General features: G+C 42.5%; 1 protein-coding gene across 3 annotated transcripts in view; it reads left to right on the forward strand.

Annotated features, from left to right (window-relative positions):
• The window catches only part of fgf14 (fibroblast growth factor 14), an 86,887-nt gene that overhangs the window by 29,679 nt on the left and 29,907 nt on the right, over nucleotides 1–27,301 (forward strand). The window contains exon 1 of one of the 3 annotated variants that reach the window (XM_020100757.2): nucleotides 24,330–25,076. The exons of the other annotated variants lie outside the window; for them this stretch is intronic. Coding sequence (XP_019956316.1) covers nucleotides 24,884–25,076 — 193 coding nt within the window. The 5' untranslated portion in view covers nucleotides 24,330–24,883. Of the gene's footprint in view, nucleotides 1–24,329; nucleotides 25,077–27,301 lie in introns of those variants that run through there. 3 annotated transcript variants of the gene reach the window in all.

A 27,301-nucleotide genomic window follows, 5' to 3' on the forward strand; every position in this document is an offset into this window, starting at 1 on the left:
TGTTGTCTGGTAAAGACCACAACAGCTGTATTGTGTGTGACAGCATGAATGTGACACTGGAAATATCGAGATGGCTTCATTCTCTACAGCTCAAACTGTGTATTTCTTTTAGCCAATGAAAATATGTTTTATTTATTATAGAAAATACAAATACTTTTTGAGCGTTTTGCCTTTATTAATAAGTCAGTATGTGTGAAATAGGGAGAAAGAGTGATAAAAGCCTTGTTTGTTTTAAAATGTAAATTTTATATGTTCAGATTTTCAGATAAAACAAATGCATTTTGGGGCATTTGAACTTTTTTCCAGCGTTTTGTCTGTTAATGCATTTGTTAAATAAAAAATAAACATCAAGTGTTGATGAAAATAATTTCGCAGCTTTTCCAGATGCCAAAGCAAAATACTATTTTCCGGCAGCGCTCCACGTCTCCTTGCTGCCCACCTCCCAGTGTGGAGTTAACAGTTGTTGTTGCCCTCTGAAAACACACAGCAGCGAGGATGTGTTCAGGAAACAACAGCCTCTGTTTTTAGAAAACACTGCTGTAGTGAACAGTCCTTTCTATCGTTGCGGTGGCAGAGAGCAGCTCTGCAGCCCGCGCTTGTGTTTTCCTCGCGGTGGAAACTTGTCATGTGTGTTTCTCCTCCAGATTCCAAGTGAAGGGACTGTTACCTAATTATGACAGAGTGCAGTTAGTGTGTGTCATTCTCCCTAATGATAAGTGACTGGACACAGAGGATCGGCCTTGTCGTACACCCGGCATGCTTTATTCATGTCGACTGTACAAGGAAACTGCATTGGGGCAAAATAGCAAGTTCCTGCCGAGACAAGAGGAAGGAAGAAGCTTCGTTTTGAGGGAAGGAGTTTTCCAAACTGTTAATAATGCAACATATTGAGCTGTTTCCAAATATTTCTCACTTATTTGTTTGGTGTGCATAATTCAAACAAGTAGTTTTGGCGTGCAGAAGTGTTTGTAGGGAGAAAATGCAGACTAAATGTGTAGCTGTGTGTAGCAGTTTAAAATAAAATCCAGGCATATGTCTGCACCCACACAAACATTCTTTAAGAAATATTTGTGAAGTGAAACTGAACCAGTCTCATGAAGGCATTCCTCATTGCACAGGAGTCTTTTAATGAGGGTTATCTGAAACAATATTCAAAGAGGTGCTGTGCCACGCACCTGCAGTCCTCCCACCGAGCGGTTTTCACTGCTTGATTGGACATCATCTCAGGACTGTGTGGGCCTCTGCAAACAGCTTGACTGGCATCTTCATCACTCCCCCTGCTAGTTCTCTTTCCCCTGCTATTATTCTTATTGTTACCTCATCCCCAGCTCCACACCTGGCTTCAGTCTCACCACAGATCTAATCGGAGCAGTGGAGAACTCCACTAAAGCTGCTCTCAGGCCTGCACTGGACTCTGCAGTTCCTTTGTATTCTCTGTATCTGGAGGTGTAAATGCAAATGTTCGAGTGAGATGCCTGACCTCCTAATCCAAAATCCGTAGAAATTCAGGAGAAGCCGATGTGAGAACACAGCAGGGGATCCTCCGCTGGATTCACAGCGAGCGAGTAGTGGGGTTGATGACGCTTCTAACTCGCGGACCAAACTTAAGTCAGACCAGAAGAGTCAGTCTTTGAAAAAAATGATGTATCAAAGGCATGAACCTTGATCTTTAGATATATAAATGTCCTTAGAGATGTGATGGAAGAATGTTTTTGGTCTGCTTGATTTCTATTACGACACAACTTGAATGCCAACGCTTCCATCCCAGCTGATGTTGGGTTGTGGTGTGTGAACCAAAGCAAAAGCAATCAAGCTCTGAGTGGTGTACCAAAGCCGTGTTTCACACTGTTGTCATAGTTAATATCTTTAACACTTTGGCGGCAGTGTGAGTTGTGGGTCCATGGCAGATAATGGTAACAACAGGGAGAAGAAGTGGTTTAACTGTCAGAGGAAGGAGAGCCGGCTCCTGTTCGGACGTCTCCCTGCCTCCTCCATGAACCCTCTGTGTCTTGTTGGAGCTCACTGTACTACAACACATCTCTTCCTTTTTTTTTTTACTTTGCTTACACACTCACCTCTTGTTGTGCTTTCTTTCAATTGTTTCCATTCTTTGTAAAAACACTCTGAGCTTTGAAACCTCCTCAAACCTGAAGCTTGCTATCATGTATTTGATGTGCAACTGCAAGTACAAGCTGGTAAATGTCAGGTATGCTCGATTATCCCCTCTTGCCTGCCGTGTTAACTCATTCACCCTCTGATCCTGCACACTCACGCCTGGATCTCTGGCGTAGATGGCTGGAGAACCCCCCACACCAAGTTTAACGTTGATTCTTCATGTTGCAACCTCATCAGACTAAACAGATTTCCTTTATGAAGTAGAAATGTAGCTCAGGAAGCCTGAATAGATGCTGTCTCAACACACAAACCCTTTTTGTACTCGCACAACATCTCACACAGCCTTGTGTGTAAGTGATAAATTCACAGATGACTATCAGGTGCTATTTTCCCACCCTGTGACTCAGCTATCATCATGTTCCAGGAGGTGAGAAGCCTTCACGAGGTTACAGACACAACAGTTGCAAACAGCCCCCCCCCCCCCTTAAATACCTAATTCACTGACAGAGAGTGGCGCCCCTGGACGTCTCCGTCAGACTGCGACGCCACAGCGGATGATTCACTGACGCTGCATTACCAGCGCCTTGGTCGACCCTGTTCAGAAAGGGTCTGGCTGTCATGCAGAAGCAGTAAATTAACCATTAACCTGTTTTGCCGTCATCGTGGCCAACGGAGAACAGATGGTGTTGTCAGAAGATCTTGTAGCAGTGATATATTTTTAATGTGCTGTAAGTACTGAGGCTGAGCGGAAGTACGGGAACGCTGAGGCTATCACTCGTGAGACAGCTTAGCGTTTGATCCTCATGGTCCTTCTCACATTTAGACAAAGGACAATGATTCTGATTCCAATGATCTTCGTTTTCTTCTCAACCACACAAATGCACGTTTAGACTGTCTTGCACTGCTGTGATGATATCTGCTCTAAAAACCAGCATGTGGTAGATTCCTGCTATTTGACTGACAGCTTCATATAGCGTCTGACATCACTGTCCCTTCTCATGACCACATACACACAGTAGCAGACCATAGCAGGCGAGTAATTACGAGCTGTTTGCTGAAGGATTCACTGAAGGCGTGTTGGTGTCCTCAGCTGACATCAGACCGGAGCAGATATAATGTAGCGTGGTTGTTTGAGGGGAATGAAAAGAGACGAGCCGACCATAAACATCTTTTATTTCCACGGCCCATTTACTGAGCATTCAGCCTCTGTTTCAGAATAATAAATGTCAACATGTGTTTATCTGATATATATTTGTGTTGCTGACATGTTGTTTGTATATATTAGTAGCTGTGGTGAGAATACACACACGTCTCAATTTAGTAAATTATAACTTGGGTTTCACACTGTTGCTTTTATTTTAAAAGTAAAGAAACCTGCCATTTAACGAGCCAGTGAGGTCACTGTCTTAAGTGCTGACATTCACTTGCTTTAGTGACGGAGTTAAGAGGGAACCTTCTCCTTCCTGCACTTTTTTTTGTGCATGATTCAAAAGTATCCTCTTCTTGATCGTGAGCCACTCGGCAAGTATTTTATTTTTGCCTGACAATAAAGTTCTGGCACAGATCTCAACACAGAGGGGATTTATGTTTTGGGGATATGCACTTGTAATGGGTCACTGCTTGCTTCAGCAGATTTAACACAGACAATAGATTTCCTGTAGTCAAGTTTAGTAACCTGAGCATCCTGTCTGATCTGATTGTTGAATCATCTTCACCTTCACATCTGTTGAACTAAACCAGTTAAAGTTTCAAGAACCCAGGCTGGTTTTTTTTTTACATCTGTTTCATACAGGAGCAGAAGAGAGATGTGCCCCTATGGAAAAAAAAACAAGGCCTCGACCTAAGTTGTGTCAATGAGATAAATGGAGACAGACGAATACACTTACACATGTGGTGCTTCAGTAGCACGTTGTCGAGCGTTTAAGAAACACTCGACATATTCATACCCATCTGTTGTTTAGAGTCAACACAAGGTGGTGCTCCAGAGAGACGCGAGGAGGTGTCAGACCACATCGGGTTCGTGCTACACTTAAGGTCCAGACAAAGTCATTTCTATTTATCGGGGTTTTGGACCTGTCATCCTTATTCTTATTTGCATGTTGACATCAACCAGAAGAAGGAAACTTAGTCATTAGACCCAAATGTTTTCCACAGTTATCACAAAACTTTGAAAAGTGCAAAGCAAAGCTGACTGTGTACTGAACAGTGGACTTCACTGAGCTTCGTGCTCAGCAGCTTGATTTACACTTGTCTCACTCTGTTACTCGATTCCAGTTTATGATACTGTTCAGTGTTTTGTGAAGTTTTTTTTACAGAGGAACACAGATTTATTTTTAAGAATTAAAATGTTATTTTTTTTATTATTATACACCATAATTCATCTCACCCTGCTTGTGGTTTGCGTGCATCGTACTCAGTGTAATGTGAAGCTGAGTGTGTATGAATGGTAGCTCAGGCAGTTTGGAGTGTCTGAATGGGAGATGAGGTTTGTGCATATTAAGGTTGAGTATCTGTAGGAGCTTTAGAAGCACTGAGCTGTGTGTGTGTGTGTGGCTCAGACCCACTTACAGTATCATAAGAGAGGGGTTGGATGAAGCCAGGCAGGTTGTCCTGGATCGTATTGTCAAAATATGGGTCGAGACCAGATACTTTACAACTCCCTGCTTGACTTAAAACCTTCTGGCTACTTTGCTTGTGATTCAACTGTGTCTCAATGCATTTGGTTATTATTGTGTACAGTTCAGGATGTATCCCACATATGTGTTAACAGTCTGACACGTCCTGAGGCACTTCTGTCATCGACTCTTTGTTTTGTGTCACATTAGTTGGTTGGCAAGTGAGTTGGACGTCGCAAGTGTGAGGGGACGCTTTTCTTTACATATATTTTAATATTCTAATATTCTCTGTCTTGTCTATTGAAGGTGACTAATAACTATGGAAAAGAGATGGATACCCTCAGTTAGTTAATAATTGTTTCATAGATCTGTTATTTGTGCGTAGGACAAAGCAACCAGCATCTGAAGGACTGTGACTTCTGTGACACACACACACACACACACACACACACACACACACACACACACACACACACTGTAATGTTGGCCGTTTTCCCGTTATGTGTAGTTCAAAATTGCATCATACAGAGTTGTGATGGAATTCTTATTCTTTGCTGTATTATCTGATAAAAGTCTGAGTTGTGAATGATAAAATAAAGATTACTTGCTGTTTTCAGATCAGAATATCATCCGACCAGCAGCTTGCATGACTATTGCTGCATGTGTATGTGTGTATGGTCCAGGTATTACTCGTGTTGTGGGGACCTAAACTTTCTTACGTAGTCATATTACAGGGACTTATCTTCCTTTAGTCCACATAACGTGAATCATTAAATCAAGGCGAAGACATGTTTAGGTGCTGTTAAGGTTCGGCTAAAGGTTTGAGTGAGGCAAGTAGTAACTATGGTGTAGGTTAGAGTGTGGTCTTCTAGAAATCACTTTCAAGTTAATGTAATGTCCTCTGAAGTTAAAAAAGTGTGTTTGTGTGTTTTATTGATTTATCTTGTCAAACTTTAACTTTTTCCAGAATAACTTCCCCTCACAGTTCTGGTGCAGTTTTGGCTCTGTCCATGGTGCTGAATGTCACTGTCTGAACTACGTCCGCTCCGGTCTCCACCCTCCAGTTCTTCAGTGTTTAAATATCATGTTTGAATTCATGTCTTGAACGTTCCTCGCTCGTGTTGTAGACTTGTACTCGTAATTCATTCCACGTGTGAAGAATGCTGAGAATGATTAAAATGCACATCCCCCTCCCTCCTCTTCAGGTGCATTATTTATAGAGATTTTAGAGTTAGAGAGTTTTGGTCTGTGGCTTTGTCGTGTTATATTTCCGTCAAAGACATTTCGTACTCCCACGTTCATTTTGCAGATCCATTTTCTTGTTTCCTAATTCTAATATCTGAAAGTCTAAGAGAGAGAGAGGTGAACGGAGAGACAGAGGGAGAGATGTTGTCATTTACCAAGGTTGTCTTGATTTGAAATCATCAGGTCCATGCTTCATTACACCAGTCTGAGCTCTCGTCACTGTCATTTCCATCTCCGTATAAAACCACAGAAGTCGAAAGAAAACTTTGTTCCACAGAATAAAAAAAAGTTACACTAAAAGCAACTTGCTGTGAATCAGGAATTTTCTACATTTCATATCTAAAAGTATTAAATCAAATGCTTCTTCAGTTACTGCGTACTCTCGCTCGCTCCGCCACTCATCAGACAAGCCTCATCAGTTTAGATCAGAATACACAGTCGCTTCACTTTGCTTTGATTTACTATCATGAGAAATGCCGGGGCCCGGGTGACGCTGAGCCTCAGACATGCCGCAGTATTTGTCAATGTTTATTTGTTTGTGCTCCCGTTGGTGGCTCGTATTATGAGTATGTGTCATTCACTCTAAAGGGATGAGGAAGTGATAGCTGGCATTGAACTGTTAAAATGCTGTTACTCACGAATCGATGCACGACACGGTGAAGAGTCGGAGCATCCAGAGCTTCTGTCAGGGATGAGATGAGGATGATGGCGATGGAGACGTGAGCCTAAAGCATATTAACTTTAATGCTTATCCACTTGTCTTATAATTCTCACCAGTAATCAAATATAGTCATAGATAGGGAGTAGTACTTACAGATCTACTTGAGTTTTTCTTACGTTTTAATACAAATATTTGTACTTTCTACTCTTTACATTTTCAAATCAGTTTTTACTGCGTTTGAGGAGAATCATCAGTTCTCAAATTTTGCATCATCGAGTGCCGCTTCCCCAACACACAGTACTGTAAGTCTGGATATCAGCTATATTAAATCATAGATAGATACTGTTTACATGATACTGATAAAGAGAGACAGAGTGCACCCTGGGATAGAAGATGGTGAGTAGGAGCTACACAGGCCTCTTGGGAGTTTCCTGCAGGTTAAGTGAGGCTCTTGGAGAAGCGGCGGAGCCTCATTTAATTACAGGTTAGCACAGACGTTTTGATTAAAGACTTTCTCATTGAATCCACGGTGGCTTTAACAGTCCACATCTGTGACCACTGCGTCTAAATTAACATAGAGCCCTTATGTAAAGAGCAGAAATTAAGACATTAACTTCTGACGCACAAACGTTTTATAAAAATTGAAAGGGGAATACATTTCTCTGTCGCTCTCCTCCATGCTTTTTCGCCTCTCAGGTTACAGGAAGCATTGTACCGCACGGTGTCCTGATGTGTTTGGCAACTTGTCCTGTGGAGAATATTCTCCTCCTTCAACAACAGCCCCACATGTGTCAATAGAGCGTTTTGTCCGTAAACCCATTCCATGTGGAGGACAAATGGTGCGATAGAGATCACACGAGCAGCAGCTCTGCCCATCCACTTGTGTTTACAGTCATTTAGCTGCTCTAATGATTTGTGTTTTATATTTTGAAGATCAGAATAACTGAATAAATGACACTTTGTCTCATTTCTCTGATGCACTGTCTATTAATATTCAGTCGATTGCACCGTTTACACCGGGAGTCGATAATAATTGAAGTAATAAGTAAAAGGCATCATTTCCTCTGTGTGTTTGTCCTGAGTTTTAATCCCTTTCCAATTAAATAATCAGTGAAGAACTAATGGATATGAAATACATCTGCACCCTAATGTCATAAAAATATAAATTACAATTATGCACATCAATTATATTTTGATTTAATCAGCTCCTGATACAGTTTATTATCCTTATAGTTTGTTTTGTAAAGTGACCTACTTCCTCTTAGTGATGGATATGCTCTCAATTTAGATCTCAGCCAACATTTGTGTTTGTGGCTTGATCATTGGAAGGTAAGAAAGGGATTGAAATTGATTTTAGTTGTTTCAAAAATGTTGAAATAATACTCAGGTTCACTCAGGTTGGCTGGGTTGTGATTTTTTATTTAGATTTTATTCTTCACATGCCTGTAGTCGTGGGAATCATCAAACCAATGCCTGTCAAGCTTGGTTAATTACTTTCAGGTTCAGTTTGGTTCAGACAGAAAACTGGGGCCTGACCTGGCTTCTGACACGTACTTCACAGGAAAATCTCCATGTAAACACAGATCAGCTAAAAGTTCCAGCATCTCATTTTGTTCTACTTCTTAAACTTTTGGAATAGTCTCTTCATAAAGTACCGATCTCTACTGTCCACAGCAGTTCTTCAGAATGAACTGTACCGGACTGTTTAGCGAGGTGCCTCTCAAAGTAGGCTGTTTGTAATTGAGGCAGGTTTATTATAGAAGGCCAGAGGATATTTTAAAACAGATAGGAGCGTTCTGAAAGCCGAGGCTCAATGTAACAGCCCCGATTCTGTCTTGGTGATTTACACCACCCTGTAGCTTAGGTCTTCTAGAGGCTTTTAACACAGAAGGCCGAGCCTCTCTTGGGGCTGAATACATGATGAATTATCTGGTGGTTATGAGATAACACACGTCAAAGTGCGGCTGTCACACTCTCACAATGCCTGAGCAGCGGACACACACAGAGAAAACAAAACCTATTGGCACAGAGAATAAGTGGTGACAGGGAGGGGGGGTGATATTGCAGCACCTATCTGAATTAAAGAGATCAGAGGTGTTTATATAACGTATACGAGTCAGTGTCAGTGACAGGGAGAAGAGAGATCCGCTAATTATCCCAGGTAACTTTGCTCGACTTGAAATGAGACAATTAATGCTTCCACTTCACACGAGCAACTTGTTGTTTGCCTCATAGTGTTTTTTGTGAGACACTAGTGAAGAAACTGTCAAGGATGTGTCAATAAAACAAAGGACATGGACACTGAAATAAAAGCACAGACACTGATATATTATAATGGTCATAAAAATCATTACTGATCAAAAACATGAGGAGGAGAAAAACCTATCAAAGATAACAAACAAAACCATCAGCTACGGAACTAAGATACAGACAGAAAAACATTTAATATGATTTTGGAAAAAATGAATTGAATTCCCCCTCATTCTTTTGTTCTAAACAAAGTTAGATATCTGGGTCTCTTCCTTGGGAACAATTTAAAAAATGACACACACATTTTCTATGTGTACAGATTAAAATAGCACTTTTTAGAAGCTGCTGTCCTAAACTGGAAAAAGCTTCAGGTGGCATATGATAATAATGCATTCAGAATTGTCCTCAAGCTTTCAAGATGGAGACATGTGAGCCACATGGCCCCATATTTCAAGCTCTGCTGAGGAATTCTATGCATAACTTTCTGTTTCGATCAACGTGATCACATGGGCCTTAACCGAGATGATACACTGGATCAAATTTCCGTATGTCTTTTAATTCCTGTGTAGCCTACTTATAAAGTGTGACAATTCTATTCTATATTTCTGTACTTCTTTATTTATTTCTTTATTTTACTCTTCAGGGATTGGTAAATACATATTTTCAGATATCGAGCTTTAACCGGTGGCGACCGGTTAAACACTCACACACGTTAACACGTGAGGGAGAAGTTGCACGTAAGAGATCACATCTATTTAAGGGGTTTGACCCTAATGTTCCACATGTGACCTTTGAACAGCTAATGTGGTTTTACTCAACTGGAACGATATCTGCAGTTCAAGCCACAGAGCGTGAGGCTCCCCACAAAATGACAATTAGGTTTTATTGACAGACTAAAGCCCACACGCATGATATTAAAATGATAAATCAGACGCACGTTCATAAGCACAGGGACCAGACCCAGGATTCACAGTCCTCCTCTGCTCTCTGTCCACCTCCAGACGCATCACCTTGGAGCACGGACGGTCATGAATATTCAACAAAGCCTCCATTGTTTATATATGCAGCAAAGATCAATGGGTGCCCTCTGCATGTGAACACACTGTAATCTCTCTGTTACTGTACCGCTCCTTGTGTTCCTATGGACACTGGTGATGAAGACAGAGAACTGAAGGAAGCACAGCTTCGTTTCAGAGAGGAAAAAGTTTGCATCTTATCTCCTCCGCTCTCGTTGGGCTGTGTTTCACCAGAGAGAAACGACCCCTTGTACACGACGCCTGTGCTAAAGCGTTCTCGCCTTGAATAAGCTGCAAATGAAACATTTGGACGGCTCCGGACCGAAACGACTCCCTCTCTGCAGCATGCCAAATAAATATTGAGTTTATGAGTTTGTACTCAATCTTTAATTGGCAGCAGACTTTGACTGTGGCACTGTAGAGCAAATAATTTAATTCCAATTTGGTATCCCTCCAATCATTTAATTTCAAATCTGGAAATAATGGAATATAATAGGCCGTATATATTGTTTCAGCAGCTGTAATTGGTTCAGAATGTGATCTGGCTGTGAAGCTAGATAAAAAGGCAAAACAAACAGTGGGTTATCAAATGTGCACTGAGCTTCACGTCACAATCTAATCTTGTCACAAATGACATGAGAATATGTGGATGAACATTGTTTCCTCATCTCATTAACATGGGCGAGGAGTTCATTGTATTTAATCAGCTGATGCTGCACCAGGTTGACTTACCCGGATAAAGTCGTGCTAATGTTCGTATTGAGTGTCGACCGCGCCGAAGAGCTGAACTCAGCCACTTACTCCATCCAGCCCAAAGGGAGAGGGCTCATAATAAACCAGTTTTATTGGGACTGCTCCGGCTACGACACATCGAGTGGAGGAGGGAGTAGGTGGGTGGTCTGGGTGCTGCAGGGGTCGGGGTATTAGAAGGTGTGTAAGCAAAGATGGTGGAAGTGTTTACATGTGGGTTGTGTGTATGCTTGTGTCTCAAAATATGTCGTGGAGGTTTAGTTAGATTAATCTGGTTCATTTAAAGTAGGATCGTGGTGGAGTGTGTGAAGAAGAGGACTCTGTGTAGGTGGATGTCGTTTGTGTGTGTTTGTGTGTGTGTTAGTGTGTGTCTGCTACTTGTGTGTACACATGCATACCCTGCATGTGGGAGCGGAAGGCGGGCCTGTGGGTGTGCACACCAAATGATTCAGTGCTTCATGGACAAGATTCATGTTTTATTAGTATGGGCTCCCATAAATTACATGGCCCGTCTTTTCTGCCTCTGCAGCACAGTTTCTCTCTCTCTCTCTCTCTCTCTCTCTCTCTCTCTCTCTCTCTCTCTCTCCCTTCACTCATTCTCAAACGCCTTCTTTCGTCACTCTCACTCTTTCACATTTTTCTTCCCATACCTTTTCCGTTGCGTTTTTTGTTGCACTTTTAAATGTCATCAGAATTAATATATTTTGGGATGCGTCCTGCCTACGGATGTTTGATCAGCCTACTCACATGGGTGTAAAGTGCACCGCAGGGCAGCTGAGACCAGCACACTTGACTCATGTGTGTGTTTACCTGTGTGCACCATGTGTAGGCTCGTGACAAACCGCAGAACTTACCGGAGTGTACTTCGGGGAGCTTCACGTGTGTGTTACTTAGCAACAGTGTGCTGGCACTGCGGAGTCTCTTTCAGTTTTTCCTTAGGAGCACCACCATCTCCCCCAGTGTCCTGCTGTAAATGCAGTGTGTACACAAACAGAGAAAGAGGCAGTGATATCTTTTCTGTGTGGGGAATCAACATGTCTCTGATAGAACAGCTCGATGCAGGGGAGTGGGTTCACCTGATGTGCCCCTCAGTGCATTCATGGTGTCTGTCCCTACCACCTCTTTACTGAATAGAGGACTTTAAGTGAAAGTCAAAAGAATCGTGCACAAATTTAGAATAGCACTGGCTGTTTGCTTAGATCTGGGCCTTTATTATCTTTGTGTATTCTCTATGTCCTATGTGTTGCTGCTGTAGGCCTGTCTTATAGCTGCTGGTCAGAACGTTGGCCTACCTGTATATCCATCTATGCCTCTCACATTTGTCCAAGTCAACATGTTGTTGTATATGTTGGTCCTGGCAGGTAGAAAACAGAGTTATTTAAACTTTTATGTGAACAATACCTGTTATGGCTGTCAAACCAAAGCAGTGTTAGCAGGTGAAAAAGGCTGAACAGTCAGGTGATTTATTCCATTCTTTACCATGAGCAACATCTGAAATATTTAATATATTGCAAATATTTTCTCAATTATTCATAAATAACTATTATTTAACCCTTGGAGTCCTGGGATATTGTTTTTATAATGCTTTATATTTTGCTTTCATCAACCACATGAATAATGTTTAACATGCCTTTGATTGAAATCTTTTCATCTATATAGCCAGACAAACGTTTCGCTTTGATGTAGTACATCAAAATATCGGATGTAAAAAAACTCAAAATTAGTTTTTTCAAACATTACACAAGAAATATATCAACTTCATTTCATGGATTTTGCTGAGTGCACCCCCTCTGTGGCGTAGCAGAGAAGGATTTCACCAGCACCAACAACACAGGGTTGTACACAGAGTGATTTGGGTTTTGTTGTCTGATCAGTGTGATCGTATCACTGCAGGATTGCAGATACAAACTGGTGAGGGGTTTTCTGTTTTCATCCCATGTTCTCGCTGAGCTGAAATTGAGGATCTTTGCATCAGAACCTGCAGTGAAGAGAACACACTGGGATGCATATTTCCATACTAACGGCTGCAAATGTTGTCAGAGTCTGTGTCTTCGTGGCCTAACAACAAACACAGTGGTTTTCCCTCTAACGTCTCTGTAAGACACACTGGTTAATGTGATCTAATTTAAACTTGTTGATTGGACAGCAGCACATTTCCCTGAGCAGGAATTGACCAGGTGTCAGGGGGCCTGATGGAGAGGACGCTGTGGTGAGTGTGTGTGCGCGCATGTGCTAATGTCCCTGCATGTGTGTGTGTGTGCAGACATTTGTGTGCACCTGTACTTACTTATCCTGGAGCCCCCCTTTATTTGAGTGTGGCTATTTTTAGAGCCATGTCGAAAGGTCAACTCCTCTGTCCGCTGGAAAAACACTGAAACAACGGTTTAATAGAACACGTGCATTCTCTGGGACGTGGACAACCCTTATGTCAGAGTCCCTCGCTGTACGCTCTACATCCTCCTGAACAATGCATTGATGTGATGACACGGTGTGATGCCATTTTGACTGATGCTTTATCTGATTAAGTTGTCCACTATACAAGATGATCTGAGGAGTCGGTGTTCGGGAAATCCTGATCAAATTTAAATCCGTCAGCTTTCTTTGTGTGGAGTCATCGTTATGTCTAAATACACTAAGTGCAGAAAGTGATGAGCAAGTGTTTCTGCCCACGTTTCCTTTAAATTGACCCATTTGACATATTGCTCTATTTTGGCAAATTAATATCAGGATTGACCATAAGCACAGTATTAGTCACCCAACGATAGCTGGGATTGGCTCCAGCCCCCCGTGGCTCTTAAATGTCAGTGCATCAGCAGCAGTAATCCAGCATAACAGATATCTAATAATATATTAAACATAATAATTGAACACTCTTAACCCTTTAGAGCTCCTTTTTAAGGATTGGGGATTCTGCCTTTTGCTTTTACTTCGCTGACTTAGGCTAAGATGCAAGTCCATTCATCCGCTTATCCTTTAAGCACCCAGTCATTTTAACAGCAGAGCTGATTTTAACTACTTTTCATACTCCTGGGTTCTTTAATCTGTAGCGTTACTACTACTACTACTAAAATATAAGTCTTGTAGTGACATAGGCAAAGGACAATACTTGAGTAAATGTTTTTAGTCACTTTCCAATTCTGTCTAAGAATAAATGAAATGCTGCAGGATGAGTTTAATCCCGTTCTTCACAGAGAAGATGTGTCACCTCTGAATTCAGTGTAACTAGTGTGAATCCATCAAAGAAGTTCAGCTAAGTTTTTTTTACAGGGTTTCAGACGTTTGATGTTTTTGGCTTAGACTGTCCCCGTTAAATAACGGGGCCGTTAAATAACGGGGCCGTTAGCAGCAATCATATGAGGTCAGATGTGCCAAGTTGCAATTCTCTCACCAGCATCGTCTGCAGCTCTGTCTCCTGCCAAACAAACCCTCTATCTTTAATATCCCGAGGCCTGCGGTGAAAACGCGTCTCCTCCTCTTCGTCCTCCTCCACCTCCTCTGCAAGTAGGTGTGAAGGAGGAGGTGAGTGAGCTCCAGCAGATGCAGCGACGGCCAACGTTTCCGCGCTGCCAACAATTGAGCTCTCCAACCAAAAGTCCCACCCCACCGACAGTCTGCCTCACATGGAGAGAAAAATACAGTCGTATGGCTTTTTTTCTTTTGCATTGAAGTAATTTTTTGAATTTGAAATGGGTTAATGTGCTCGCTCCCTCAAGTGGAGCCCAGTCATGAAGACCTGGGCTCCGGCATCTCACTTACACTCCAGCTAATTATAGTCCACTGTAATTACAAATGTGTCATTTCTCATTAGGCCCCAACCACTGACATGCAAATGAAACACTCTATTTGACAGATTTTTTAAAAATCTTTTTCTCCACTCTTTTATATCTCTGTTTGACACAGAGTAAAATAAAGTACCATTCTCTCCACTGTAATACATTTCTATCATTATTATTTAACCAGAATGATTTGAATATATGTAAATCAGGGCTCGGGGACATGGATAGAATAGATGGTGTTTGATGCTTAGATTTCACTATTGTTCCGGCTCATGTGCTGAGTTTTGACTTCTTTCTCAGAACCTGCTGACGCGCAGAACTTAGTTTTCTACTACAACCCTGTAACCTGTGATCTACGAAGTCTAACAGGGTCTGCACCACACTGGGATAATTAGCATTTTATGTAATTTTGTCTCTGCCATCAATAACCAGTGATTTGTTATGACAGTGCCGCTGGAGCGTCAGTGATTGATTAGCAGAGGCTAATGTTTGCATTTTACATTAAGAACACATAAACAACAGTGTGCTCTGATGTTCACATTAGCAGTGACCGTGGGTGTGTTGTGTGTGTGTGTGTGTGTGTCATAGACTGCGATTGGAAACTATGTCCTAAGGCTGTGATCCATATATCATAGAGCCCTCTGTGCCTCTATTGCATAACATACGGAAATAAAAACAAAAGCCTTTTATTTTTTTTCGTCCATTACTCTCTAGTTTTACTTTCTCACTGCTCTTACGTCCTCTCTCTCTCTCTGCCACACACACACAAACACATTTATACAAGTTTATCGGGAGCAGACATTTTTAGGAATACCAGCTGGCAACCGGGAATCAATGAGCGTTTTACATCACCCAGAAACATAAACACATTATGGCTCATCACTAATGAGTCACTGCTGATATTAGTTATTACTCTAAACATGACCTTGTCTACTTACGCGTCACAACTCTCACCACTGCTTCCGTCATGTTGTCACAGTCTTTACGAGGTAACTGACTGGTAGCTGGATTTGATTGAACTGATTGATAGTTGGACACATGGTGTTTCATGTCCACACACACACACACACAAACACAGTATCTGGGATGTAGCATGTTTTGGCCACTTGAGGGCATCTTTAAGAAAGTAAAGGTTCAAAGCTCCAGTTCTGCTTCAGTCTTGCGCCTCGACAGCTGCTCGTCTAAATGCAGCAGAAGACACAAAACTAAATATAGCAGAGGAGACAAAGCACCAACATGACAGACTTACTTTCCCAGGGATCGACTCTATGTTTAATTCACTGGATCTCTTCACACTGTGTGTTGCCCCTCTTGCAAATTGAAGTTGATGGAGCTCCACTTAGTGGGAACTCTTTTGTTTGAGTCACTGTGGAAGTCGTGTAAGACCTGAAGAGAAACATTTTTAAAAAAGAAACAACACATATATTGTGAGTGCAGAGCAGCTCTTCCTCTAATCGACACTGTAATTCTGCAGCAGTGTCCTGCTGAGCACTGCACTGCTCTCTAGTGGCAGATAAACAGCAGAGCATTTGTAACCATGGCAGCTGCCTTTCCTACTTATTTCATATGGTTTGCTGGGAAGTGCTAATTAATGGGAAAGTGCACAAGATTATCTGAAATTTTGATTATAAATTGTCTCTTGGAACAAATAAAATAATATAATGGAACTTGAATCAGGTAGAAAACAACACATCTTGTGCTTTTATGTATCTATAACCACATAGAATGAAAATTACAATTCCCCAGAGGGACACAAACTTAATTTCTCTCTGTGTCATTAGGTATTTGCTTTATTGTAGTGTAGGGTTTTTAAATGTTTATTACACTGCACATGATGAGTGTTTGAAATTCGTTGCAGCTTGACTGAATTGAAGTGAACTGTTGGACTTGGCGGAGGTCTGATCGAGTGCCATTCTGGTTTTCAGTGTTGATTCATTGTAAAAACACAACAAACAAAAACACATCAGTAATTTGAGGATATTTTCTCGGCTGGTGACACATTTTAAAGTCGTTGAAGTCCAATGTGTTTGTGTGTAAACACAAAGTGATGTCATGTATAACAAAACATGATATAGAGTATGGAATTACTTTAACATCTTATGCTATGCTAACAAATATAATGCTAGATAATATCAAATTTCAAGTTAATTCAACTTTAAATCAAAACTGATTTCTTAATATTTAACAGAAAATACTAGAGTGACATGTTGTCGTCATGTGATGTGACTAGAGTTGAATTCCATCTCGTGTGTTCCTGTCACACTGACGATCACAGACACCTCAGAGGAGACAGAGTGAATCGGGGGAGTACGAGGAGCATTTGATGTATTTGACGCTGTGCTAACATTTGATCTGTGACAGTGTTAATGGGCGTCTGAGTGTGTGAGTGTGTCATGATGTCTGCCGGTTAATGACTGCTGTCATACTGGAGGATTAACCTCTGTCACTTCAGACTAATCACTGCACCCCTTGTCCCACTGTCACCTCCATTAGCTCATAGTCAAACTCTCAGGCATGGACATTATTTCTGCAGAGGCAACCTATCATCTGTTTTCTTTTTTTTTTCCTCGGTTTATTCTCAGGTCTAAGAGGGTCAGAGCGGTCAGAGTGCAGCCCCGGTTAATGACGATAGGCATCATAACTACTTCAGACATCATTAGTCTTTCATTGTCTCTTAGGGGAAACTTTATAGCTGTCCTCAATCAGAGGCAGCTGAGTTCCCGTGCACACACGGTCTCATTGGAGGTGTATGGTGCATATCGTCTGAACACAACTTAATGAACCTCCAGGAATGAAACACTAAAACTGGAGTTATATGAAACACACCATTAAACATGATAGTTAATGGACTTACATTTTTGTGAGGCTGAGTTTCTTTAATTAATGAGAAGACCTTTAGATAAAGCTCCATTAAACAATATTATAATATGAACAGTGAAAACTCCCATCATGTACGGTGCAAGGTGTCCTATAAGTTGACTCAGAGATTTATTAGTCACAAATTCCTTCACCATTTCTTTACTAAACTCAAAATGGCGTCAAAAGTGTGATTAAGTGAATATGTTTCCTCTAAAACATCAATCTATTCATCGTGTGTGGTACTGTCCTGTTTGTAGTAGTGATGCCATCAGGGACTCTGATGGACCTGTGGGCTTCCTACTCTGTGGACTGCAGCTTGACACAGAGCCAGGTTGAGAGAAAAGACAATTACCACAGGGGAAACCAATTATGTATTTGAAAAGAGAGAATAGGAGAAATCCCTTTGTGCATCCTTCTAAATGTCTCTTGTCCTGGATCGTGTGTCTGTGCGTTGTGTTGCAGACTTAATCGAAAGGATTCCTTTTACATTAACAGCAGCATTTACAGACCTGATTTTGTCCGTATCACATCTTTGAATTCACAAATGGAGCTCGACCTGACCTGACATCACCCTCATTACCATTCTATTAAACTGAAATGCACCCAGGTCTCTCACCTGCATTACAAAATCGTTCATATTAATGTGCACACCTATATCCCTCATTACATATAGTGCAGCACCCGTGCTCCCCATGCACCGACACATGCACTCACCTGGAGGCAAACAGTGCAGCGATGCACGCTCACACACCTTTACACACCCGGTGTCAGCCTTCAGCTCCGGAGGCAGGTTTTTCCAGAGGGGTTTGGACTAATTGATATTCTCCCACACTGCCCAGGGCTTCTCCAAGGAACCTCACACTGCAGCGCTGCTGACAGGGCACATTCCATCACTGCTACAGACTTAAAATAGGATCAAACGATGGAGCTGTGGGTGTGTGTGTGTGTGAGACGGAGAGAGAGACCAGAGGATGTGTGTGTTTGACCTGCATGTTTGACTCCTCAGTGAATTGTGATGTCTTTCCTCCTGCTGCTGCATGTCTGACTTTCCCCCCAACTCCCGAAGATGTTCATCTTCAGCCCTCTCTCGTTATATTTATCTGCTCCGTCACATCAGTGTTTGGCTTCATCCCGAATGATGCACCATGTAAGTGAGCTGTTTGTGATTTGGGTTATTATTCGGTTGTTAACCAATCACTGCTGGTGAGGAGCCACGGGGCTTTGTTAAATCACTGGCCCGACTCCACTCACTGTAATTAGGTTTTATTTCTTATATGAGGAAACTCAAAGGACATCTATAAAAGCCCCCAGCCTCATATATTAAAACATATATCACCGATTAGTCTGTCTTTCTAAATTTACAGTTAAAGGTTCAGCGTGTAGGATTGAGTGACATCTAGTGGTGGAGTTGCATGTTGCAGCTGAATACCCCTCACCCTCCTAGACATGACAGAGAACCTGTGGCAGCTTCATGTCACAAAAACTCAATAGGTTTAGTTTGTCCAGTCTGAGCTACTGTAAAAAAAAAAAAAGAAAAAGCATGGCAGCCTCCATAGGGAGGACCCGCTCCTGATGTAAATATAAAGTATTAAAATATAAAGTATTTCAATAGAAAGTATTCAAATATAAAGGGCCCATTCTAGAGTAAATAAAACAACAATTTGTACAATTTATGTGAAAACATCACTAGGATTATTTCATATTTAATTTCTGCCCATTGATCCCTTTCACCTAAATCTTACGCACTGAACCTTTAAGATGATCTGTTGCTTCATCACCTTCTCTCTACAGATACGTCCTCCAACGTCCCTCCTCTGATTCCTCCACCTGCCGGGGCACAGGCCGGGCTTGGCAGCTGATTCTTATTTTTACTATATGTGCAGTTCAGCATTTTAAGTTTTTTTAATCTTGGTCTAAGCTATTTGTGAGTGCAGCTCACACTTTGAAGCCACTCTGTTTCATTAATGTCTCCGTCGGAGGGCTCCACACCTCAGGCCCCGTCTAATCTCGTCCCTCAGGGAGGGGCAACACTCCATCAAGCTCACAACAGAGAGACATATTGTAATGCAGCTATACATATTCTCCCGTGGCATATTTAGTGTAGCTTGCGGCGATTACGCATTGTACATGATTTTATGACAGTCAGCATGAGCACCGGCTATTTAAAGGTCTGCGAGCACGGGGACTTGATGTATCGGCTCCTTCGCCGCTCGTTTGGAGCTAAACTCTCTCCTGGGTTGTTTTTTTTAACCTCTTCAAATATATTATTCATCGGCAGTGTTGCGTGAGTGATCCTGTTGGCAATAAAGCAGCACTTAAAGATTGCTTCTCATTTGATCACTGCAGGAAGCTCAGTCATCCGGTTATTTGTTGGCATGTTTTCAGTAGGAAGAACCTCAGCCCTCGGTCCAATAGGAGGCTGCACCTTCATGTCACATAGGCTGAAGCATGCAGTTATTCATTATTCACCACACTCCACATTTAATATGATCTCAGTGATTGACATACAATTCACATGTGTACATTCAGAAACAAGCAGAGCCACAACACACTGCTCAGACAAACCTACTAGAGTGGTGACAGATTGTATACAAGGAATTCTGTCTAAAGGGCTGTTTGGTATTCGATGTCCGAGTGTTTGTTCGTTGTGGGAACTGCTCGGTTTCTCTGTAGTTTTGAAAGGTCTCGACCTCACAGTGACCTGAGATAATGTGTGTTATGATTATGCGCTTTACGAATAAAATAGATTTGAATTAACTTCTGTATTATCACAAAAGCTATTTTCGAAATCTCTTTCAATTTATTCAAATTTAAAAACTTTAAAACCGCAGAGTTTATGGTGGTGTTAAGATTTGGGTTAGTGAAAATTAATTTTAAAAAAAAAATGTGTGTGATACTTTATATCCAGGGTGGTGCAGTGGTTAGCAGTGTCTCTCTGAGCTCTGGTTTTGGGTTTGAACCAGCCTGCATGTCCTCACTGTGCCTGCATGGACTCTCTCCAGGAACTTCGACTTTCTCAGTCCAAAGACGTGCAGCTTAGGGAAACTAACCGAAAGTGTGAATGTGAGTGTGCATGGTTGTTTTTCTCTGTAGTGGACTGGCGACCTGAGCCCCACCTCTGGCACAATGTCAGCTGCAGCGGGCTCCAGATCTCCTGCGACATTCAAAGAATAAGCGGCTGGATGGACAGTCTTTTAAATGTGCCAGAATAAAGTGTAGAAAGAGTATTTTACAGACACTGGACGGGCAGGCTCCATCTTATCCTCTGTTCTACTCTCAGATCTCTCAAATCCAGTGATAAGCTCCCAGTGACACTTTTCACATCGCTGCTCCCCATGTGCAAAGCACTTTTACTTTCAGGTCTCCCACATTTAATATTTCAAATCCCATCTTAATCCCTTTTGTTTCACTTGAAGTAACTGTGCATTATCTTGTCCCACCTCTTTGCCGAAGCTCAAATGCTTCCTTTTAGATGAGTTATCGACCCAAAAATGTTTTGTGCAATGACTCATTAAAGAATCTTATGAAAGCTACAGATATAAACGATCCCCCACCAGAACATGAATCTGTTCCACTCCTGGTCGTTGTGATGCTCTCCACCTCAAGGGCCTCACCGTGCGCTCTTTATTCAGGAGCACTTAACACAAGCTTTCCATTTTCATTCCCCCCTTTACAAGCTCTCGATGCTCACTCGTCTATCTGGACTCCTTGATTAGCTCCAACTATGAGACTCGTCAAAACAAATGAGACCCTTACATACACAGTCCATAATCAGGGCCCTCGTGAGACTCGTGATATTCAATGATTAAACTGCCAAAGCCCGGGGAAGGATGGAAGACAAGGGGAGAAAAGAAAATGTCACAAATCCCAGCTACGCAAAATCATTACTCATCTCAAATTAAATGAATTCCCTGTCTTTTGATAGCACGGTTTAATTTGATTGTAGCACGTTGAACTTCTTGTATTTCACTGGGCCTGTGAAGTGCTGAGTCCCGCCGATTGTTTTATCAGGACGGGTGATAAGAGAACATGGCCCCGGGGCAAAGTTACAGCAATAATCAAATGAGTTGTTTGTCCCAGTTCCATTGGGTGACATTTGCTTTGCCTCTGCAGCGGGACGTCCAACTTACAATAATGTAATTTCCTCAGAGACGATTGGATTAACATCTTCTGACCTGATGAGGCTGTGGCTTCAAGTCTGCGTCAAATCCTTCACTGAATCTTTCTGCATTTTGGTTGCCATGTTTTAATTCAGGTCAAGTGTGCATGATATTAAAGTCTGTGATATTCAGTGTAAAGAATGTATTCATAACAGCGGAGTAGAAACTTAGAAGCATCTTCTTAGTAACTTGGCTAATTTCTTGCAAATTACAACCTCAGGCAACATTTAGTCCTGTTTCATTTGTCTCAGGTGAAATGTCCAAGTGTGTTCATCTCACTGCCTCTCTCTGGGACCCAACGTAAAGAATGGATGGATGGACAGCTCGGGGCAGACTGTCAGTTCACCGTAACCATGTTAGACCTGGAAGGGGCAGTATAAATCCAGCATTAGGAGTCACAGGAAAAGGTCTTGGTTTATAGTGCTTTGGAATGAGATCGCCATGGACTCTCATACATTTACGTGTAGGAGGAAAAAAAATGTAGGTATGTGCGTACTTGTTTTGCTTCATGAATGAATGTGTAACAGGGTTGTGATGTGCTTTTTTTTTACACCCTGCGCTGTGTTGAGCTTTATAGGAAACCAGTGTGGTGGATTAAACTGCTAGATTATTTTTGCTGCTCCTGTGCATGCTGTGAAAAGAAATTTTGCAGTTGCGTGTCTGATATGTGTGAGGAGCTTGTCTGACCATCCGTGCATTCAACCTTATTCAGCCTCATGCTGTGTTAAGATGAAAAGGGAAACTCTGCAGTGTAAAGGCTCCTGTTTCCTCCCTTCCCCTTTTCAGGATCATCCCCAGTTTTCTTTGGTTCTCACCTGCAGCAGCAGGTTTGTAGTGATGTACGGTCGCAACAATAAAAATCTGTTATCCTTCAGTTTCCTGTGAGCTGGAAACAAATGCAACATCCTCAAACCTGCATGTGTCTGTGAGCAAAATAGAGACCTGCCTCTGACTCAGAACAGTGGCTGTGACAGTGCTGCTGTGCGACTCGTGGCTGAGGGAACCATTGTTGAGCTGACAGTGTCCGCTGCTGGCTGGAGCGTTAACTGCAGTGACTCTCACAGCACCACGGATCGGGGAGCGGGAGGAGGATGAGAGGCTCCTCTGCAGCCATGGGATATAAAAACTCTGTCTCCATGCACGGCACGTAGGCACCTCACTGGTGCAAATAGCTGATTTTATATGAGGAGGATTGTTGGCACCCTATAAACCCTTGAAAACACATTTTAAAATACCATTATTTATTTGTTCTGAATATGTTTTAATTCTATAAAATATGTCTTCAGGCACATGTGGGGACAACACAGTCATGTCTCTCACTGTTTTGCCTAATGTCAATTCAGCTGATTATTTGATTCTGTTGACCCACAGTTATTATGGAAACATAATAACATAACATGCTGCTTATCTGCAAATTCCACTCATCCTTTTTGGTGATTTCATACAACAGGATATCAACAGGTGCATGTGAAGGGGATCCACACACACATACAGAAGACGGATACAACCAACTGCACTCCCACATACCAGCACCAAATGTTTAATTACAACCACAAACAGCAGATGGCTCTCTTGAGTTTTAATTCCTTGTGCCTGTGATTGAGACAGATATTCACCCCGGAGCGAGGGAAGGGATCCGGTATTGTTTTGTCATTTTGTTGTGTTTCATTGTGTTGAACCACGTTGGTCAAATTCAGCATTAGAAGTGGACACAGAGGTGATGGGTTGAGGGGAGGATTGAGTCACATGTGGCTCACTATAGGGACATCCTGCAGGTTGAGGTGTGGACTTTACGCGCAGGTGGAGGTTGTGATTCCCTCCGTCGTTGTCCGTGGAGCTAGAGCCACGAAGCGCACATGGAGCTCGCGTGCAGCCTCACGGAAATCGTTGAAATAACGTGAATGTGCTTCCTCATCTCATGGGAGTGAGAATAGTTCTAATAACACACTGACATCATGTTTGTGTTCATGCTGTACAGATGTGACTGTGGTGGTGAGGTGAAATGTGAAGATTCTGTCAGGTCGGGTTCAGATTTCATGTCTGATCCTAAAGTAAATGCACCCTGGAGCCCAAATGGAAGCTTTTGATAATAACGCACATCTCACCGTCTGATGGCAGCATTCAGAGCCGCTGATCGTTCCCCTCCAAGCGGGGGCTTGGTGGTCGAAAGGGAGGGAGTGGGGATGGGTCGTGGGGGGGTCCTCCTCCTCCTCCTCCTCCTTCGCCTTCTCCTTCTCCTCTCTCAGGCGTGCACTAACGACTGGTTAGGACTTGTTGATGGGAAGGATGCGTTGATCGGGGGTATATAGAGTGAAGCAAGTGGCCACCACTTCCTCTTGGCTTTTTTATTCGAGATTTGAGCGTGGGAAAATGAATTGAGCCGCGTTTTATCCTTTTTACGCACCGATCGCCACACACCCCACAGCCCCTGGATGAAAATCCACTGGGTCGAGGTGTGTGTCGATCGCCGGGGGGTTTAAGTTTATATTTATTTGTATTCAGCTTGTCACACAATGCAGACGTCATCTGCACAGGATCCAGAATCAGCTTTGGTTCTGTGGTGTTGCTTTTCTCCGCTTCTCCCTGACTCCCATCGCGCCCACCCGCCTCTGTTGTGACTGCAAGAGGAAGGAGAAATTACATGTTAAGGATATAATCCAACGGAGTTTTTTTTAAAGTGCAACTTTGCATTAATTCATCGCAGTGCATCGATTTATAATCACACGGCTGCGTATGTCATTGCATCTGCAAATGTGTGTCTGTTGACCGGTCGTCGCGGGGGAACCCTGTCGCGGATTGCCTCTCGCAAACTTGGACTTCGCCCGGGCTGGTGTTGAGTCCTCTCCGGTGGCGATCTTCGTAGGGGGAGGCTGTATGTTTTTTTTGCACAGGCGTCTCCACACCGCCACACACTGACAGAGCAGACGCGTCTGGCTGAAGGAGAAGAAAACGCAGGGTAGAAGGAGGAAAGAGTGGCTGAATGCGCCGAGAGGACGCTGCAGCCGGTGTTGGACATTTAAGGAGGCTACTGTGTCACAGACTATGAACAGAAACATCACTTTGCAGGTATGGATGAACCTCTGAATTCTCGCTCCGCTTGAGTTTGGCGTAAGGTTTCCATCGGGACAATGGTTGCAGATGCATGTATGGAATTACGCACGAACTGATCTCACATTTTTTCCATCATGTACAAGAATTTTTCGAGTGACGATGACGGCTCTTTCAATCTCACGTGTATCATGTAGTGTTTGGACAGAACAGAAAACCAGCTCCTAGAAAACAAATATATATATTTGACATTTGACATCGCGGAACGGATCACTCAGCCGCCACCATGGGACTGTGACCCGGGCTGCGAGCAGTGAGAGGCGGCTGTTTGTGTGTAGTCTGTGCTCCGTGTGCAGACTGGACCAGAGCAGTTGTGACATTTTGAGCCATGGCTGCTGCTATCGCGAGTGGGCTGATCCGGCAGAAGAGGCAGGCGCGGGAGCAGCATTTGGACCGGCCCTCCACCAACCGACGGAGGAAGAGCCCCAACAAGAACAAGGGGCTCTGCAATGGGAACCTGGTCGACATCTTCTCTAAAGTGCGCATCTTCGGACTCAGGAAGCGGAGACTACGGAGACAAGGTGTGGGAACTTAAGTGTGCGAGGTGTAAGCATGTGCATCCACCCAACCACTGGTTGATCGCTTGGTTAGACCAAGTGTCATAATTACATTCCCGCATATATGGTTTAAGCTATGAGGCAATAATGCCACGAATTAAACTCTTTCATCTGCGCGTAAAAAGTTAAATTGTGCGTAAAACGGATCTTGTTTTTCCTTCCTTAGCCAGGTGATTGAAAATATCCGACCTGTATCTCATTTACACGCAGCTCCAGGTATCAGACAGGCTCCTGACGAGTTGTACAGAATGGTTTAGACACGTTCACCTAACAGGCAGAAAAAAGGCCTGATCGTTATGAAGCACATACACGACTGGCTGAACTGCTCTTTACATTATTACCACGGCACAAGAGAAACGAAATGAAAACTCATTCTTATGCAAGCAATAAGGTCAATATCTCCCACGGAATGGAGGTTACGTCTTTCAAACGTAATCTTTTTCTCACATAATTTTTACGAATCCAGGGGCCAGTGGCCTCTTCTTGCTACAGCTGATATTTCCCCCACTTAGAAATGTCATGAACATTTTTACTTCTATATTGTGGCAGCCTGTGGTTGTTAAAGTGCAATGTCAACAATTATGGAATCAGAGCCATCTAAAAAGATAATTCTTCTAAATTGAGGATAATTCCTTTAGGAAAGAACTGACTCTTAATTGTTTCCTCTTGTTAGTGGCTGATGAAGGTTACTGTTGGAATCACCAGGTATCAAACCTGTTGCACCAGGACAACCAGATATAACTCTGATCAAACAGTTTTCATCTTTTATAATTGTATGATAAATTAAGATCTTAAACATGATTTACTTGTTGCTGGAAGCAGTGTTTCAGTGTTTTAGTCTTTCATCTCGTTCACAAAGAGAGCCATTTTGATGAGTCTCTCTCATCCTCTGTGTTCACAACACTATGAAATGTCCCCTTCACCAGCCCCCAGTGATTACATGGATTAAATGGCTTTGAAAGGACAGGGTCTGTATACCGGCACATAGAGGACACATCTGGACGTGGGTCAGGGTGCATCAGAATGGCAGGTTTAAATCGGTCGTCCTCCAGGCTGCTGCTTCTGCCCAATGTGTGCGTGCGTTCAAACCTCGTCCGTCCCTCTGTGTCACCTCTGCGTTGGGCTCATTTGAAATCGACACTTGTGTCCAGTAGCCCCCCACAGATCACAGATGCCGACAGATTATGGCGTCATTTGTCCAAGGAATTAATGTCTGGCTGTGCCAATAGAACAAAAAGCCAAATACTTGTATGTCTATATTTCAGTATTCCTTGGATACCATGTCATCCTGAAATGTACAACATCTCGCCTGTAACAGCCATTTCACAGAGCAACATGGGGGCTTCCAGATCCCCTGAACAATAAGAATCCACTGTAACACTGTCTTTAGGCTTCAGAAGCATGATCCCGGTGCCTAGAAGATCCAAAACACTTACTAATATATAGATATAATTAAAAATCAGTCTGAAATGAATTTGAAATGAGTATTCTGTCCTCATTTTGAAGCTCTAATCAGATCAAACTGTTTTCTAGTGGCTTAGTTATTTGTGATTAAAGGCCTAATGGGAATAAACTTCATTAATTTCAGCCTCAAATGAGAATTATGAATGATCTTTTACCAAGTGATATCAGACTTTGCTGTTCGGGGAGTGATTGGGAAGTACTGCACATACCACTATTTCTCTCCTCACCCACTTTCCTTCTCCCTCCTTTTCTCTTCCTCCCTCTGCTTAATGTAATATTTGACTCCAGAAGAGCTTTTTTTCAAGCAAATACACAACCGATCAGATATTGTGATAAAACAGACGGACGGCCCCAGTTGTCTTGGAGGTGAGACGGATGCTGGGTTTCCCTGAGCCTTCAGAGAGCAGAGCAGCTCTCCAAGCATTATGTATTGAAGTCAGATTCAGATGCCCACTGAGGTGTGTCAGGATGACGGAGTGCAGGTGTCTGAAATGTACTCTAACACCAGTATTCCCTTTGGCTTTGAGCATCGATCCTCCGAGCCAGGCTCCAGATTAGCTATTCTTACGGCCGCATTGATTGACACTGACATGAATTGGGCTTTTGAGCCTGATCATTTGAGTCTAATTCAAAGAAAGTGTTTCAGTAACTATCATCAATCAACACTAACAATCCTAATTCTATCTAATTTAGTATTGAAAGCCAAAGTTTATTTAAAACAACCA

This window comes from Paralichthys olivaceus, chromosome 10 (genome assembly GCF_024713975.1).
Source record: "Paralichthys olivaceus isolate ysfri-2021 chromosome 10, ASM2471397v2, whole genome shotgun sequence".
Taxonomy (NCBI): Eukaryota; Metazoa; Chordata; class Actinopteri; order Pleuronectiformes; family Paralichthyidae; genus Paralichthys; species Paralichthys olivaceus.